We start from the raw sequence: 15,990 nt of genomic DNA on the forward strand, positions 1-15,990 counted from the left end.
AGCTATCCACCGAGTAACAGCGCGTCCCCGCATCTTGACGGCGCTAATTTGGATAGTTTGTCAATCAGGAATTCCTCCGGGAGCAACTCTGAAACATTTTTAAACGTGTGATCGGCCGAGAGTCAGGCATTTTGGTTAACAATGGACCACCTCGGCTAAGCGGCTTCCGTGACTTGTTGGAGGAGTAGTAGTGGGTTCCGGTGGAGATATTTTGTGCTGTCAGGAAGTTTGACGTTTTCGGTTGAAGAACGTTTCTTTGGTTTGTTTTGGTTGTGTAAAAGCGGCGGTTTAGCTAACTCTACCTCCATAAACCCCGGGAAATTCGTACTATCCCACCACCTGATTTAACTACGACTTGTTAAACATTATTACTTTTAAAGTTAGTGAAGTTTTTTTTTGTGATTAAAGCCACTTTGGATTCGCTAACATATAGTTGGTCGCGTTACAGAGTAACGGTTGTTCTTTCTTTTATTGTCCTTAAAGTCCTTAAGTAATTACGATATGACGTTGCTTGATGAATTAAGTTCATTTGTGCATTTCCTATAGGCCGCGAAAAGACTGCAGCCAGTACTATATTGAACAAAAAAAGGAAAATCTACAGATTTAGCAGGAAGGCAGGGTATTTTAATCACGGAAACTGTCCGGGTTTTCCCTTTGGATAGCTCTCAAATGGATTTAATGAATGCTACACAGCAATTGCTACATATAGTATGCTAGTTTTTGTTATAAAATAAGCCTGAAAAATAAGAAGTTAAAGTGACTATTCGATCATGTTTTGGAAATTTAAGTTTTCCAAAGATCCGAGGCTGCAGCGGCCTCAGCCGGAGCACTTAGATGTAGGTTTTTCCATATAGGATTATTGTCTTTTGAGCTAAAATTTTCTTTAAAATACCTCTATAAAAGACTATATTAGTGTGTTTTTGTTGTTAATCCTCGGTGAAAGAAGGCGTACCCCCTTTATTTAAGGGGGTATCCAGCCCCTCCATGCCTCCTTCACTCTCACGCCTTCTCCCGGGTGTTTTGGTCTGATGGACGTCCACACCTCCGGGACAAATTACTCCAAATCCGCCCAGAGACACCGGTGACCGGGTCGGTTCCGAGCGGGAGGGGTTACCTGAGACTCCAGGTGAGGTAAGGTTGTGACACGTTCACGTGATCTAGTTGACAAAAAAAGTATAAGGTGCACTTACTTTCCTACCTTATCTGAGAAAACTAAACCACGTTTACTCAACAAAACATCAAATCATGTATTATTTCTTTTGCAGTTAGTTCATTTTAAATTCAAAGTGGTAAAATAGTCTTAGAAGTTGAAGCACCAGCACCATGTAACTTTTATTAAAGATATTTATTTGTACATATTTTTTGAAAGTTATTATATTGTGACGATATGTTATGAGAAACAACCTATCAGAGCCAGGAGGTGGGTTTTAGCGCTGTCGAATAAAGTGTTTCTGTAACAGTAAGTTGTTTCTTAGCCATCAGCACATTTAGCAGCGAGTACAGAAGATTGATTGGCAGCGTTAAGGATGTCTTAAAGTTACAGTGTGCAACTTTTATCACATTTATTTTTCAAATATTTGTTGAAAGTACCACCATGTTGTGACAGTATATTATGAGACAGATAATATGTGACTAATTCAATCTCCTCTTCCCTGAGCTACTTTTGCCGTCTGAAATCAACCTACCAAAATACACTAGGAGGATGGTCTTAGTGCTGTCAAATGGTACTTGCATAGCGCTTTTCCAGTCGTTTTGACCACTCAAAGCACTTTACACTAGAGTCACATTCATCCATTCGCGCTCAGAAACGCACACACATTTATACACCGATAAGCAAGATGTGGCAAGAGAAAGCTGGAATTGAACCTACAACCTTCCAATCGCAAGATGACTACTCTACCATACAGCCACAGTTGCCCATCCTTGACTGTGTGTCAATCATCCTCATATACTCCTACATGTGCTAATGGCACAGAAACACACTTAACGTTACAGGAAAACTGTTAATTCATCACCTTTGGTGGAAATACTAACACATAGGGTGATTGGCAGCGCTAAGACCCGCCTCCTGTCTCTGAATGGTTATTTCTAGTTATCACTGAGAGAATGCAAAGGAGCTTCATTTCTTTTTTCACAGATTATCTATCTCATACCAAATTTTAACGACATAGCGACAGTTGTAAAAAAAAAAAAAGATTGACGTTACATCCTGTAGCTTGAAAGTCTTAGTGTATCTAAAATTAAGGCCTTTAAATGATGTAAATTATTTTTTTCACAGGTCTTAAATTTTGTCTTGTCAGGACCATTAATCTAATATATTTTAGATTTTGTTTTGGGTTTTTTTGGTGGGATTTTTTGTTTTGTGTTGTTACTTAAAAAAGGCTGATGCTTTCTCTACCACTAACATAGCCTTGCTAGCTAGCCTGTTAGCTTTTTTGCATCTGCTACTTATAAGTTTAAATGTATCTCTACTTGACTGGACAAAAGTTATACATTTCTGTGGTGATATAGGGCTTAAATTCCTTTGATTATTCATCTTAAAATGTATTAAATTTGAGTTGGTGCTATGTCTTTCTGACATAACACTCCTTTAAATATCTCAACTTTGTCCATGAAATTTCTGTGTTTCTTGGACTTCCATCATAGTAAGTTACCGACTGGTGCCCTTCATAGATCAACATTGTTTTTGTTTTCAATTAGTCATTGACCAATGGGAGCCAATGATGTTGCCAAAGCCAACACTTGGTCCAGGTTGACTTGGGAATATTTAAAAACGTTTCGTCTTCTAAACCAAAGCACATGTGCACCTGAAATATGATAGAGACCTGAGGAGACCAAGGGGTTTTGCTGAGAATCCATGAGGCCAGATGCATCTCAGGTCTGAGACAGGGAGGGGAAAAAACAGCCTGAGACTAAACATTTCTCAAAAGCAGACAGAGGAGAGAGGGCAGAGGAAAATCCATGTAAATCCTCCTAGTCCTGGAAATACGATACAAGGAAAATAAAGCAGACACAGCTGACTCAAGCAGCCTTGTTCTCAATTGAATTCCCGGCATTCCACATTGGGGGGGTCATTAAAATCGGTTCAAACTGGGGTGAGAAGAGGGGCAGCTCTTGACAAAGAGGCTAGGCTTTGTTTGACTACAACAAAGGAGTTTTCTTTAAAGATGAAGCAGTCTCACTGATGTCTGTAGCCAAGGAAAGAGACAATGGCTCTATGTTACCTCAAGTTACCCGACACGGATAAAACTGTGAGAATCTCACACTTCGTAAAGTTCATGGTCTTTCATAGTGCATAAAATGCCAAATTGGAAGAGTTGAAAAGATTTCGCCTCCCGCTCCTTTGGCAGATATGAGAGCAGCGGAAACTTTAAAGCATTGCGGTCACGCTCTGCCAGCCGCAGTCGGACATACCCGGCATTCCTGTGGGTGATTATTACCCTGAATCCCGCGGCTTCACTAAGGTACCTCAGGTGCCGATGCCACTCACTTTGGGTACAGAGCATTTGTTACTTTGTCACTACGGTGGTTGCAAGTTATCAATAATGAGTTAATCTGAAGTTGATTAATCTTACTGAGTGATTTAGGATTAATTCATAAATGGCCATTTATGTATCAAAAGGTCAGAGCACAACATAAAGTTTTAAACTGTTCAATATATTTTTCTCACTTTATTAAGCTTTCGCAAAGGTTGCTGAATAGTAAAATAAAATATGAAAATAATAAAATATATGAACTACAACGGTGCATTGTTGTAGTTTAGGGTGGAAAGCACATTTCTGCTACAAAACTCACAAATTTACAAGGGAAAACAAGGAAAGTCAAAAAAATTTGTGAGAAAAAAACTAAAATTTTGAAATTAATTAAAATTATTTTATAGAATAAACTTGGACATTTTCTGCGCTTATAAAGTAAAAAAAATTGACTTTTTGAGCCTGGAAATGTTCACTTTCTGTGAAGTGTTTATATTTCAAAACAGAACTGCATAAAGTGCATTTGACATCCCAAAATGGACCCTGATTGGACTTTTTCTCTCTTCCTTTTCTGGGATGTCTCCAGCATCTTTGTTTCTGTATCAACAGCTCCAGTTAAGAATGATCAGTGTTGCCCTCTTCTGGATGGAGGCCAAACAACATTCTTAGTTTATAAAATAAAACTAACTTTAATCTAATAAGCAATTAATTAACAATTAATTGTAAGCTCATTATTTGTTTGCATCCCTAGTACCTTTTAGTTAAGCTACTTTTTACCTTTTTGGTGGTTTGTTTCTGCATTGTATTGAATCAGTGACTCAAGTTTATTTTCACTTTATGTACTTCAGTTTTGTGGTTTGCCTGTTTTGATCCTTTTGATGATCCGGTTTTGTCGGACAGATGTTCTCACATTTAGCTTGAGGGTACTTTGGTTTACGGAGGAGTCCGTGATCCGTTCAGTGACTCCACAGTGCCCATCTCCTGTGGCCACAAAACAAGCCCAAACAGTCGTCCTTCCACCACTGCGGTTGCCAGGTGTTTGTGATGATTTGCTATGTTTGATTTTATCCAAACATGGCACTGTGTAGTACAGCCAAGCATCTCTACTTTTGGCTGATGTATCCAGAATGTTTTGGCTCATGTAGATACAACTTTGCAAGCCCGAATTGTTCCCCCACATTCTTTTTAGAGAGAAGAGGATTTCTCTTGGCAACCATTTCAAAACAACCCATCTACTTCATTTTTCTAGCAGTCCCATCATGAACTTTAACATTTGACATGCTAAATGAGGTCTGCATTACTGAGATGGGAATTTCTCTGAGAGTCCAATCAAGGGGTGAATTTGAAAACATTTCCCTTCCTTGGAAGATCTCCAGATCTCGTGATTGGAAAACACGGGCGAAAGACTGTTGGGAATATTTTTCTTTGGGAGACAAACAATCGACTTACAGTTGATTGTCTATTAATAGTTAATTAGATTAAAATTGGTTTCAATCAATTAACTAATAACATCCGCTTATAAATTTTTTCGGTGTCGTAGTTTGTGCCGCCGTCCAGCAGAGGGCGCTGCTAGTCATCCTTATTAGCGGAGCCGTTGAGGCAGAAACAAAGATGGCGGAGATATTTCTAAGAAAGAGGAACGGTCCTGGAGTCCTGTTTGGGACGTAAAAGCACTTTGTGCGATTCTGTTATTCGCTACGAAGGGGAGGGTATAATGACGTCTCAAAATGTAGAAAAATAGTAACGTGATAGAAAAAGACGTGACGCCAATTAGCACGGTTGATTTTGAGAGCTATCTAAGTTTAATAATATGAGAAAACAATAGTTCTCTGTTTATTTAGTCAATATTTAACAGGTCACAAAAATTTTAAAATATAACATCCTTTTCTGAAAAATGTATGTATTATGAAAAACGTAGCCGCACATGTTATGGAAAGACAGTCAACCATCTTGATGCAAACAAAAATTCAAGTTTATAAGAAAATGGCCGCGTAATGTTCACACATTAAATGACTTTCTTCTTTTATAGCACATATCTATATGTTAGATCATACATTCTAGTTTTTATAGAAATGGTCACCTGCTTCTAATCAGCAGTTTGGAATCTATGCTTTTACGCATTTGAGATTAAACCAATTTAAACCCCAATATGCACCAGAAATGTCAATTTTAATGAATTTAAGGAGGGTTTGTGTTTTATTTCAGTACATGATGCTGTTGGTGCAGTCAACAGGGCTGAATATATTGCCCTGTTAACTTGAGCAGTAGATTTATGACATGGCTTTGGGATAGTTTTGCTGCTCGTGCAACCAGAGCTGCTCAAACCTGGTTTCGATTTTTAAAAATTGCAGAAAACTGCTCATAAAGAATTCTTCTCATAGGAACGGAGCCAGAGCGATCGCTGCCAGTGCAGCTTGAATGTCAGCCGTTTCCAATTGCTGTTCTTTCTCATGGGCATATTTTAGCATGCGCTGGACACATTTTCATTCACTCTGACTTTCATTCAGTCAAAAATGTTTTGCTTTGGTTTCTGGATTCTTGGGTTTCATCCCTGCAAAATCCAAAGCTTTTTGTCATCATGAAGGCCTCATTATCTCTTTGGTTGTCATAAATAAAAAAGTGGTTTAGTCATTATTTGCACACTTGTAACTTTTTAAACTTCTTTTTTTCATACGTTATATCCTGCCTGACTCATCTTATGATATTAACCTAACTAAGCATTTCTCCCTGCAGGCTGTGGGTGGTCTGGCACATCAGAGGCATCAATCTGAACCCCGGTTTGTGGACCCCGCCTGCACAACACTGCCGCAATGAGTGAGTCTGATGTTAAACAGGCATTTCAGTGCACAGTTTTGACACAGCACAAGATAAAAACAGTTGCAGCAGAAAGCATCGACCTGGTCTGAGCAATCAGCAGCTCCAGACTCTCAGGTGAAGGATTGGGTTCTGGGTCCGGTTCCCTCAGCTGCCCTGGGGCTGTATGATGTCTTTCCAAGCTACACAAGGGGAATATTTTCTCTTCGTGATTGAGCACAGCCAAGGCAGAGTTTCTTCTGAGATCAAACATGGGAAAAAATGCATATCAGAAACAGCACAGTCCTTCCCTGACTCTCAGAGAACCCAGTCAAAGATGGTTTAGATGGGATTATGGGTTAAGAAAGCTGACAAGATGTCCATTTCACCTTTTAAGGCTGAGTGATTTGAGAAAATGCACATCCATCTTTACTAGTGTTTTTTGAAATCATTGAAAGTGCTTGAGTTTCAGTGAGATGTTTTAAAGGTTTGGAAAATGTTTCATTTCTGTGTAAAGAGCCTAATATTAAAACTGCATATATTTTTAGTAAAGTGCAATTTAACCTTTGATTACCGTAAAAGCCTAAATTTGGAAAACTTTTACATTTGAAACCAGGTATTTTCAAATACCTAATAAAAATACGCATATTTTTCTCAGTTAAATCACACTAATACTATTACCAGAATTATTTTCCAAATTCCAGAAAACTTGGTGAGTTTTTGCAGATTATCTTTAAGCATTTTATTTGAGCAGTAAGGTTGTTAACCTTAACATGACCTGTTTGGATTGTTTCAATGTTGTGAATTTTTGTTATTCCTATGTGATCTGTGTAATTAAAGCTTCTTTTTTTTTTTTTTTTTTACACCAAATAACGCTACTGAAATTGGGGATTTTTTTGTTAAATTAGTTTTTTCTTCATTGTCCAATCAGGTTTATTGATGGTGAGGAAAAAAAACATTTCAAAACATAAAATGTTGTCATATTTTAGTTTACCTTGTCCCTGCTGTCGATTGAAGGATGTTGTCACAAACATCATTAATAACATCAATAAATTATGTATAAAAGTGAATTGAAATTATTTGGTTGTATTGCTTTAAACTCCAAAATGCAGTGCTGCGCTGCTTTACCTTGAAAAGTGCTTGAATTTTACTGTGGACAAAGTGCATGAACCCTGTGTTATGCATGTGCTCTAATTCCTGTTTGTGTGTTTTGTTGGGCTGTCGTCAGATGAGAGGCAGGCTCTCCACTCTATAATGAAGGACCTGGTTGCCCTCCAGATGACGCGACGACAGCCGGGGTTTTCCTACGACAGCGGCAAGCCAAAGACATCAACGCAGGCCAACAGACAGGTGCGGCACCATTCAGATGATGATTAAAAGCATTCCCAACTTATGAGAGGGTTAGGATTCAAAAACTCACTTAAGTCATCCTCAAAATCAAAGGCTTTAAAGCACATATGTCAGAGTCAAGGCCCGCGGGCCACATCCGGCCCGCGAGAAGATTTTCTACGGCCCCTGGGATGATCTTGATTTATTATTAGAACCGGCCCGCAGCAAGCCGGCACCCCGTCTGAAAAAATGCGAGATGCACTATCCGCTGCACTAGACCAAATGCGTCATTTAAAAAAAAATCTCAATGAACATTCGATCAGTCCGGCCCTCGGCTTGTAGCTAAATTTTTTATTTGGCCCTCCGTCCATTTGACTTTGACACCCCTGCTTTAAAGTGACCTATTATGCTTCCTTGAACAGATTAGGATAGATCTATGGTCTATTCAAAACATTTTTATTACATTTTTTGCACAAAATCAGTCTTCAATCATGAGATTTTAGTCTGATCAGTTTGGCTCCTGTCACTTTGAATGGTGCTGGCCACGCCCCCCCAACTCAACGTTTACATTCAATTCAACTCAATTATACAGCCATACAGCTTTGAAAAGCAGAAGTGGAGCCTCCTTTACAACCAACAAGAATTCAGCAAGTGGTTTCTGAATGATAAGATCAACAACAAAACACTTGACTATTCCAGCAGCCATTGTACAGCTCATACAGCAGTAAACTCCCCCAAATGTGTTGGGGTTGCTAAGTAACGGTGAGTGATTTAACAATTGGTATGGTTTTTCTGAAATGCCTCATTTTCCAGACATCAAAAATAATTAACTTATTGCCAAAAACGTTTTTTAAGTGCTTGGGCTGTTTTCGTAGAAACAATAGAGACACAAAGTAAATAATAACAATGTTCAAACATTGTGCACAGTAGGTCCCTGTCAACAACAGATTGTTAGCATTTTGTGACAAAGTACTTTCTCCTTCAACCCAACAAGTTTGGATTTCTGCCAAATGTAGAAAATACAGCTTTCAAGTGATAATTTCATTTATTCAGTGAAATAATCTCTTCAGTCCAACCCCATGTGAAAAATTGTTAAATTAACAATGTATATTTTGTTTCGGAAAGCTGAGTTTTGTTGCTCAGTTCTCATTTATGCAGATGTTATTGATCATTGAGATCATGGAAACTTGAATGAGACGCGTCAAAGTGGCTGTTTTTTGTTATGAAGCTGTTTAATTTTTAAAGCACAGTATTTTTATTAACCATTTCAGATTGTAGATATCTCACTGAAGAAGGTGCTTTGATACATATTTATTTGTACAGGTGTGAGTTTCTAGCTTGAAACTCTGTAGAAGTATTTACAAAGTTTATTTTCATGTGCTTTCACAAACAAAACACAATTTGTACGAATTAAAAACTGCTTGTGCTAAAAACATTTAGAATCATGTGCAACTTTGCCCTTTTTTGTTTGTAATGAAGGATTTCAGCTTTGTAAAGGCCGTCGGTTGTAGTTCACCTTTTTATCCATCTGCTTCCAGTCTAAGTTCACCTAAGCAGACACAGACTCCTGCTTTCTATTTAGATTAACCAGTAACCTCTCCAAGCTCCTGCTTCAGAAAGACTAATTAATATATCCCTGAAATGTAAACAAAACCTTTCTGTTTTCCACGGTAGGATAAATGTCCGCCATCCCAATAACCTTAGTAATTAGTGGAAAGAGTGGAAGTGGATAAGGAAAGAAAAGAACTCCTTGACCTTACTGTTTTTTTTTTTTTGTACTTTTTATTTCAGGATGATGTCAGGATAAAGTTTGAATACTCAGGAGAGAAAAGGTGAGTTTACATTGCCGTCTGTTTGTAGCTATGCATTAGCAGCTCTGCAGATATCCAGAAAGTGGAATATATTTCTATACGTGAACGTAAACACATTCCCGTCGGCATGCTGCTCTTGTCACATGTTCCAGTTCATGAGACGGAGCACTCCAGCACTTTAATCTGAAAGGTATGTGAGCTGGAGAGTGGAAGGGAAAGTACTGTGGTTAGCATGCAGTTGCCAACACAAGCCACAAATATTTAAGGTGTACTTAGAAGAATTTGCACACACCGAAAAAAGGAAAAAAAGATATTTTCTTTGCACATGTGCATGTAAGTCAAGCGCTGTTTTCCTACCAGCTGGCATAAATCTGTTACAGTCTTCCTGTTGGTGTGATTTCTTGCTTTTTCTGTGCAGGATCTTGGTGTTTGGGAGGCCAGTGCAGTTTGAGAAGATTCAGGAAAAGGTGAAGAGCGTCTTCGGCCAGCAGCTGGAGCTCCATTATATGAACAATGAAGTAAGTTTAAAATTTTCCTTACAGCATTCACTCTCACATTTTGACTTTTTTAAAGGCTGCACTGATAATACAGTGCAAAACTCACATGATTTAGGAACATTGAATTTATTTTTAGTTTTTTGCAAAATAGGAATATTCTCTCCAGTCCTGTTAATTATATTAAAGTTAATTTCTATTGCATATTCCAGTTACACATATACATTTTTGTGTTAAAATATGATTAATATTAATGATTACAGTTTGCTTAATATTGGTAAAAAAAAAAAAATCAAAAATTTGATCAAACACAGATGAATATCTTCAAGTTAAGTTTAAATTTGTTTGGGACGTTTTGGAAACAAGGACGTTCAAAATGCTTTACATCATTAAAACATCACGCAGTTATTGATTATTAAAAATCAATAAACATTACATTTTGTTAAAATGATCAAGAAAATGCATCCAATATGTTAATCAATACGTTAATCAATTGGCAGCTCTGACCTGTTGGGTTTTAGCCTTGATTCAAAGGCGTTTCAGCTGTTTGGCAGTTTTCTGGAAGTTTGTCCAAAATACTTCCGTTTTAGTATTGGCTAAGAAAAGACTCATATAAGGAAGTCCTGCCTACTTTATTAAGAGTTTATTTAATGGTTGGGTTTAAAAAAATTAAACCTGTCTTTCTTTTTCTGCGCGGTTTTAAATAATTTATTTGTTGTACATCACAGTAGAAGATACACAGCTAATGAAGAAGAAAGAAGAAGCTAATTCTGATTTTAAATTCTAGTGAGTGAACATCAGTGCATAAAAAAATTTAAACAACAATTGACTAATAATTGTGATAATCAAATCAATAACTTATCTGGAAGAGGCAAGTGAATTTAGATGTACAGTAGATCAATTAATAGAGGTAAAAGTTTTTTAAGATTATAGAAAGAAGACTAATAAAATAAAAAGAGAAAGGAGCAAAAAAGTAATGATGGTCATAGTACATAGAACAATTATCTGCAGTACAAGTTAGCATCCTGTGGAATGTAAGGGTTATTTTCCAGTGAAATATGTTAAATTTTATTTTATTTTAAGATTCCAGTGGCTTGAAATGAGCTCAGATATATTTATCTCTATCTATTTTTACATGAATACGTGCATTTTCAATTTGACTTAATTGGTTAACTTCACATTCAAGCATTTTAAAACCATTGCTCCTGTTTTGTCTGCTTGTTTTCTTGATTGTCTCCAAACAGATGTCCATTCCTTTGCGAGGTCAGGATGACCTGGACAAGGCGATCGACCTGCTGGACCGAAGCTCCAGCATGAAGAGCATCAGGATAATGCTCCTTTCTCAAGAGCGCAGCAACGTGAGACCCAAAGCTTCCTGATTATTTTTACGCAACACCGACATGCATAAACCAATTGTTCCATCGCGTTTTAGGAACATTGGTTAAAGCATTTCGTCTCTCCTCCTCGTAACTGCAGGCCTCCTCCAACTCTCATCATCTACCGTGTAAGCAGGTGAGGATCAAAGCTTCCCACTCCACTGGGGACGTCAGTACGGCGTATCAGCCCTCTGAACCCAGAGGGCGCCACCTGTCAACAGGTAAACGGATCACAAATCAGGACTGTAGATCCCTGGCAGCTCCCCCATCTCCCTACAGGAGAACAAAAAGCTGCCTCGATGACTAGCATTGGTTTTAGCTGTTAAATTCTCAATTTATCGCACAAAATCTTCAATGTAAACGTAATGTCTAAAAGAAAAAAGGACGCAGTGCTTTGCTACTAATTATCAACACTACTAGAACTAGATAAAATGTCAGGAAAAAGTTCTAATTAAGAAAAGAAAATTTTGAGGTCAGTTATGCTAGCTTGACTTTGACAACCTTCACATGTAGATGTGCTGCAGAATTCTGTGCAGCACTTTTCTTTATTCAGTTCCAAAATAAAGAAAAGACAACCCACACACCAGCTCTGACAGATCATCAGTAGAGCAAGTATTTCAATTAGCTAATCTACCACCGCAGTCTTGGATTAGCCAATAGCAGCGGTAGCTAATCTACCACACCGATCAGTTATTAATAATCGCAAAATAAACCTCAAGCCTGAAAACGTAAAACGATAACGGACTGAATGTTCTGTTCTGTCTGTGGGAAAGGCTCCCTTGTTTTTTGGTGTTTAAACCTGACACGTAGTGGCTTTGTTATCAGTTGCTATGGCAACTAGTCTGCGTGCAGATTAGCCGATCAGCGAGAAAAATGTGGGTTTGAGTTGTTCAACTGTTTTTCTGTGTTCTGTGGTGCTTTGCACTAAAACGATGCCTACATCTCCAGCAGAGCAGGTGATTCTTTTACATGCACAGTAAAAGAATCGTCTTTTTGCCCTCCAGTGCTGTTTGCATGCACAACATTTCCAGCTGTAAACAATAACATGCAAGGGGCCTATATTTGCAAACAGGTAGCTGGTTGCTTTCGTTTCTTCTGAACTGACTTCTTTTTTTTTTTTTTTTCTGCTTCCCTTTCTTGCGTTGCATCCTCTTCCTTTTCCTTTTCACCATCACTTGACGCTGCCTGCTGGATTGCAGCCAATAAGATTGGAGAGTGCTATTACTTCGTTGGCAAGCGGTCTGGTTCCGCGGTTTCTTTTTATCCAGAAGGGCTTTACAGCTTGACTTTATAGCAGCAGCAGCAGCTATGAAAGCTCACAGTATTGTGTATGGAGGCTAATCTGCTGCATGTTTGCTTTGGGCTTTGAACTTCAGAGGATAAAACTTAATTTGCAGCATTTTAAAAGAATCGCCTGTTTACAGGCCTCTGTTTATTGTTGTTCTTCTGAGAAATCAGACCTTCTTGCAATCTTTCGAACTGGCCTTCATTAGTAGTTCTTCAGATTTTTTAAAAGTTCTTCTTTAGCTGTTTTTTTTTTACTCATTTTCACAAATTTTCTTGTGCCTGTTGTGTGTGTATATAAGAAACAAGACATCATAAGAACAAGTGTTAGGTCTGATTAACACTATGCTGCAAAGAAACGGTGTCTAAACGAAGAATTGCAGCCAACAATTAGTTTAGTAAGTGATTATTTTCACAATTAACTGTATAAAAAATTGGCACTTTCTACAGATTTGACTTTTAACCAATTAATCTTATTTTTATAAAACATTTGAAATATATTAAAAGATGCAAATGAACAAATGATTAAATTCATTTAAAAAAAGTTTTTGCCTGAAATAACATAACATTCTTTGTGAATTTGAACTGAGTGGAGCTAAAATGCCACTAGAGGAGTTTAGGATAAAACATGTAAAGACAGAGATGTTTTTATCTTAAATGCATATATTAATATATATATATATATATATATATATATATATATATATATATATATATATATATATATATATATATATATATATATATATATATTTACGTTTGACCAGATTTGGCTTAAAAACTGTTCTGAATATGATGGTTTTTCAACAAATGGCCTATTTTGAGTCTTTATTCTCCAGGTAAGGATTAATCAGTTACTAAAATAGTTGACAATTAATCATAATTAATCATTTGAGCCCTATCTAAAAGTTAGCATTTTAAGACTTAAGTAATCCAGATGTGCAAACTATTAAGATGCATTAAGGCCTTTGTTCAGTTTGTATTCTCTATTCAACAATTAATCAATTACTGAATTAGTTGACGATTGATGTGGTTAATTATTTCAGACCTATCTAAAAGTTATTGTTTTAGGGTTTAAGTAATCCAGATGTGTAACATGAGTGCATTTTGAAACATTTGCTCAATCTTTATGTTAATCTCCTTCAGTACGTCTAATTTTCGCCTGAGATCTCGTTGGAGTAACGTTTGTTGCTCAGGTAATGGGTATGGATGTTGTCTTCATGACAGCTGGAAAATGGTCACATACTTGCAAATACATTAAATAAGTTGGACAATAATAGATGAGTTCACACAATTTTTACATGTATACTCCTTACTGGTAAATAATGACTTCTTATAGCCCTGGGCTGTAAATACAAGGTGAAACAGAGATGACAATCCAGTTTGTGTTTAACATATTACTAAATGTTGCATTTTGTGTGTGTGTGTGTGTGCAATTAAAGGTTCTCAGAACACGGGTCGAAGTTCGCCGCCTCCTGGATATGTGCCTGAGCGCCAGCAGAGGATCGCCCGCCAGGGTTCCTACACCAGCATCAACAGCGAGGGGGAGTTCATCCCAGAAACCAGCGACCAATGCGTGAGTCGTCTCCTCCATGTTTCAGGAAGAAACGCAGGCAGAGACAGGATCCACATGCTCTGCTCCACTCTAACATAAACAGCCTTAAATGGGTTTTCTCATTAGAGCTGGACTTGGTAATGTGAGAAAAATAACTTTTTGTTTCTAAATTGCATCACTTCACAAGAATAAACTTGCCTAAGAGGAAACAGGAAACATTTTGCCTTTCTGTTGCTTCAGCAGGGAGCAATTCAAAGCCTGTCAATGCAGAATGTAGTAATAATTGTATTCATTTACACTTTCTAGGGCTGAAACAGTTCATTTATTAATTGTTAATTAGATTATGCACTAAAAAGGTTGTTTGCTGCAAAAATAATGTAGCAATTAACAGCCCTGTCAGGATAACAAATTCTCAATGTCAAATTTATTTATACAACACTTTAGAAGTTCGGTAGAAGTTATTGTGTTAAACAATAATATTGTTGTTTGAGACCATTTTAAAGTAAAATAATGCATACTAATAATTCAAGAACACGTTCTTAACTATCAATAAACTTAAAATTCTAATGAACATTCAACACTGGATCTGGAAGACACTTTAAATATCCAAAATAAATAATAAAAAATAACAGAAATGACTAAATTAATTATGAAGTCTCTGTAAACAAAATTATCCTTCCAAAACAAATTTAGACCAAAACACCAGACTGAAAACCTTTATCATCCAATTTTTGGTAGAAAGAGAAGAGAATAAAATAAATTGTGCAAATAAAAATGATTGAGCTTGTTTTAATTTATCTTGAGAATTATTGATTATTGCAACTGACTTTAGTAATCAAACCAAAACTGAACAGAACATTTATACATATTGCACTAAAGATAAAAAGTCCTGAAGTGGTACAGAGTTAGATTCATTTAAGGCATTTCTAATATGGTATAAAAACAACTTAAGTAGTTAAATGAAAAATCTATACAGAGTGACAATTTTTTTGTGATTAATTGATTAATCGTCAGCTCTAAAACTTTCATAGTGAAGTTAAAAAGTGAGACAGCACTAGATATATTTTGTAGAAGTGCAGAAGCTCTCAATCTGCGTTCATATGGGTTTTTGTTTTGGTCTGAACAGGTGCTGGATCCTTGGAGCAGCGCAGAAAATTCAGTTTCTGGCAGCTGTCAGTCCCTGGACAGCAACTCAGAAAGGTAATAAACAAACTGCCTATTAAATCAAACTTTTAACAAAAACCATGCTCCATCTAATTTTCACAATTATTGACTGATTTTACTATAATTATAGACTTAACAATTGCTAGTTTGTTTTTGCAAAACCTTTCATTTTTCTGCAGCCCTTCACTGAGGAAGTCACGCATGCACAGAGCCAAGAGTTACCCAGACAACCGGCAAGAAGTCTCAGGTGAGAGACGACATTCTGGAAGAGTGCACAAAAATTACACTCAAGTAAGAGTAGCACTACTACAGCATATTTTTACTCAATAATGTAAAAATCTGACCGGACCAAAATATGAAGTTATGTGGAAACGTTGGTGTTGTTAAAGATCAAACACACGACCGTCGGGTTAATTGGTTTTTCTAAATACTCCCCAGGTGTGTGTGTGTGTGTGTGTGTGTGTGTGTGTGTGTGTGCGTGTGCGTGCATGGTTGTTTGTCCTGTCTGTCTCTGTGTTGCCCTGCGACAGACTGGCAAAGAAAATGGATGGATGTATTTTTGAAAGTGGTTAGATGATCTGTGAATTTTTGTCTTGCGTTCAGACCGGGAGAATCACGTGTATGACAAGGTAGCAGGGAAGGGAGGCACCTATCCTCGTCGGTATCTTGTCTCCCTGCATTGCAAAGACCACAGTGAAGGTATGACAAATA

General features: G+C 37.2%; 1 protein-coding gene across 2 annotated transcripts in view; it reads left to right on the forward strand.

The window, feature by feature from the left end:
* Positions 1-15,990, forward strand: part of map3k3 (mitogen-activated protein kinase kinase kinase 3) — a 22,667-nt gene continuing 6,677 nt past the window's right edge. The window contains exons 1-11 of one of the 2 annotated variants that reach the window (XM_044100194.1): positions 1-1,131; positions 6,207-6,287; positions 7,495-7,616; positions 9,387-9,427; positions 9,825-9,924; positions 11,145-11,258; positions 11,377-11,497; positions 14,003-14,136; positions 15,242-15,315; positions 15,459-15,526; positions 15,883-15,978. In XM_044100194.1, coding sequence (XP_043956129.1) covers positions 6,284-6,287; positions 7,495-7,616; positions 9,387-9,427; positions 9,825-9,924; positions 11,145-11,258; positions 11,377-11,497; positions 14,003-14,136; positions 15,242-15,315; positions 15,459-15,526; positions 15,883-15,978 — 874 coding nt within the window. In that variant the 5' untranslated portion in view covers positions 1-1,131; positions 6,207-6,283. The remainder of the gene's footprint in view (positions 1,132-6,206; positions 6,288-7,494; positions 7,617-9,386; positions 9,428-9,824; positions 9,925-11,144; positions 11,259-11,376; positions 11,498-14,002; positions 14,137-15,241; positions 15,316-15,458; positions 15,527-15,882; positions 15,979-15,990) is intronic. The other variant, XM_044100195.1, reaches the window with a different exon arrangement.

Source organism: Gambusia affinis, linkage group LG19 (genome assembly GCF_019740435.1).
Source record: "Gambusia affinis linkage group LG19, SWU_Gaff_1.0, whole genome shotgun sequence".
Classification (NCBI taxonomy): domain Eukaryota; kingdom Metazoa; phylum Chordata; class Actinopteri; order Cyprinodontiformes; family Poeciliidae; genus Gambusia; species Gambusia affinis.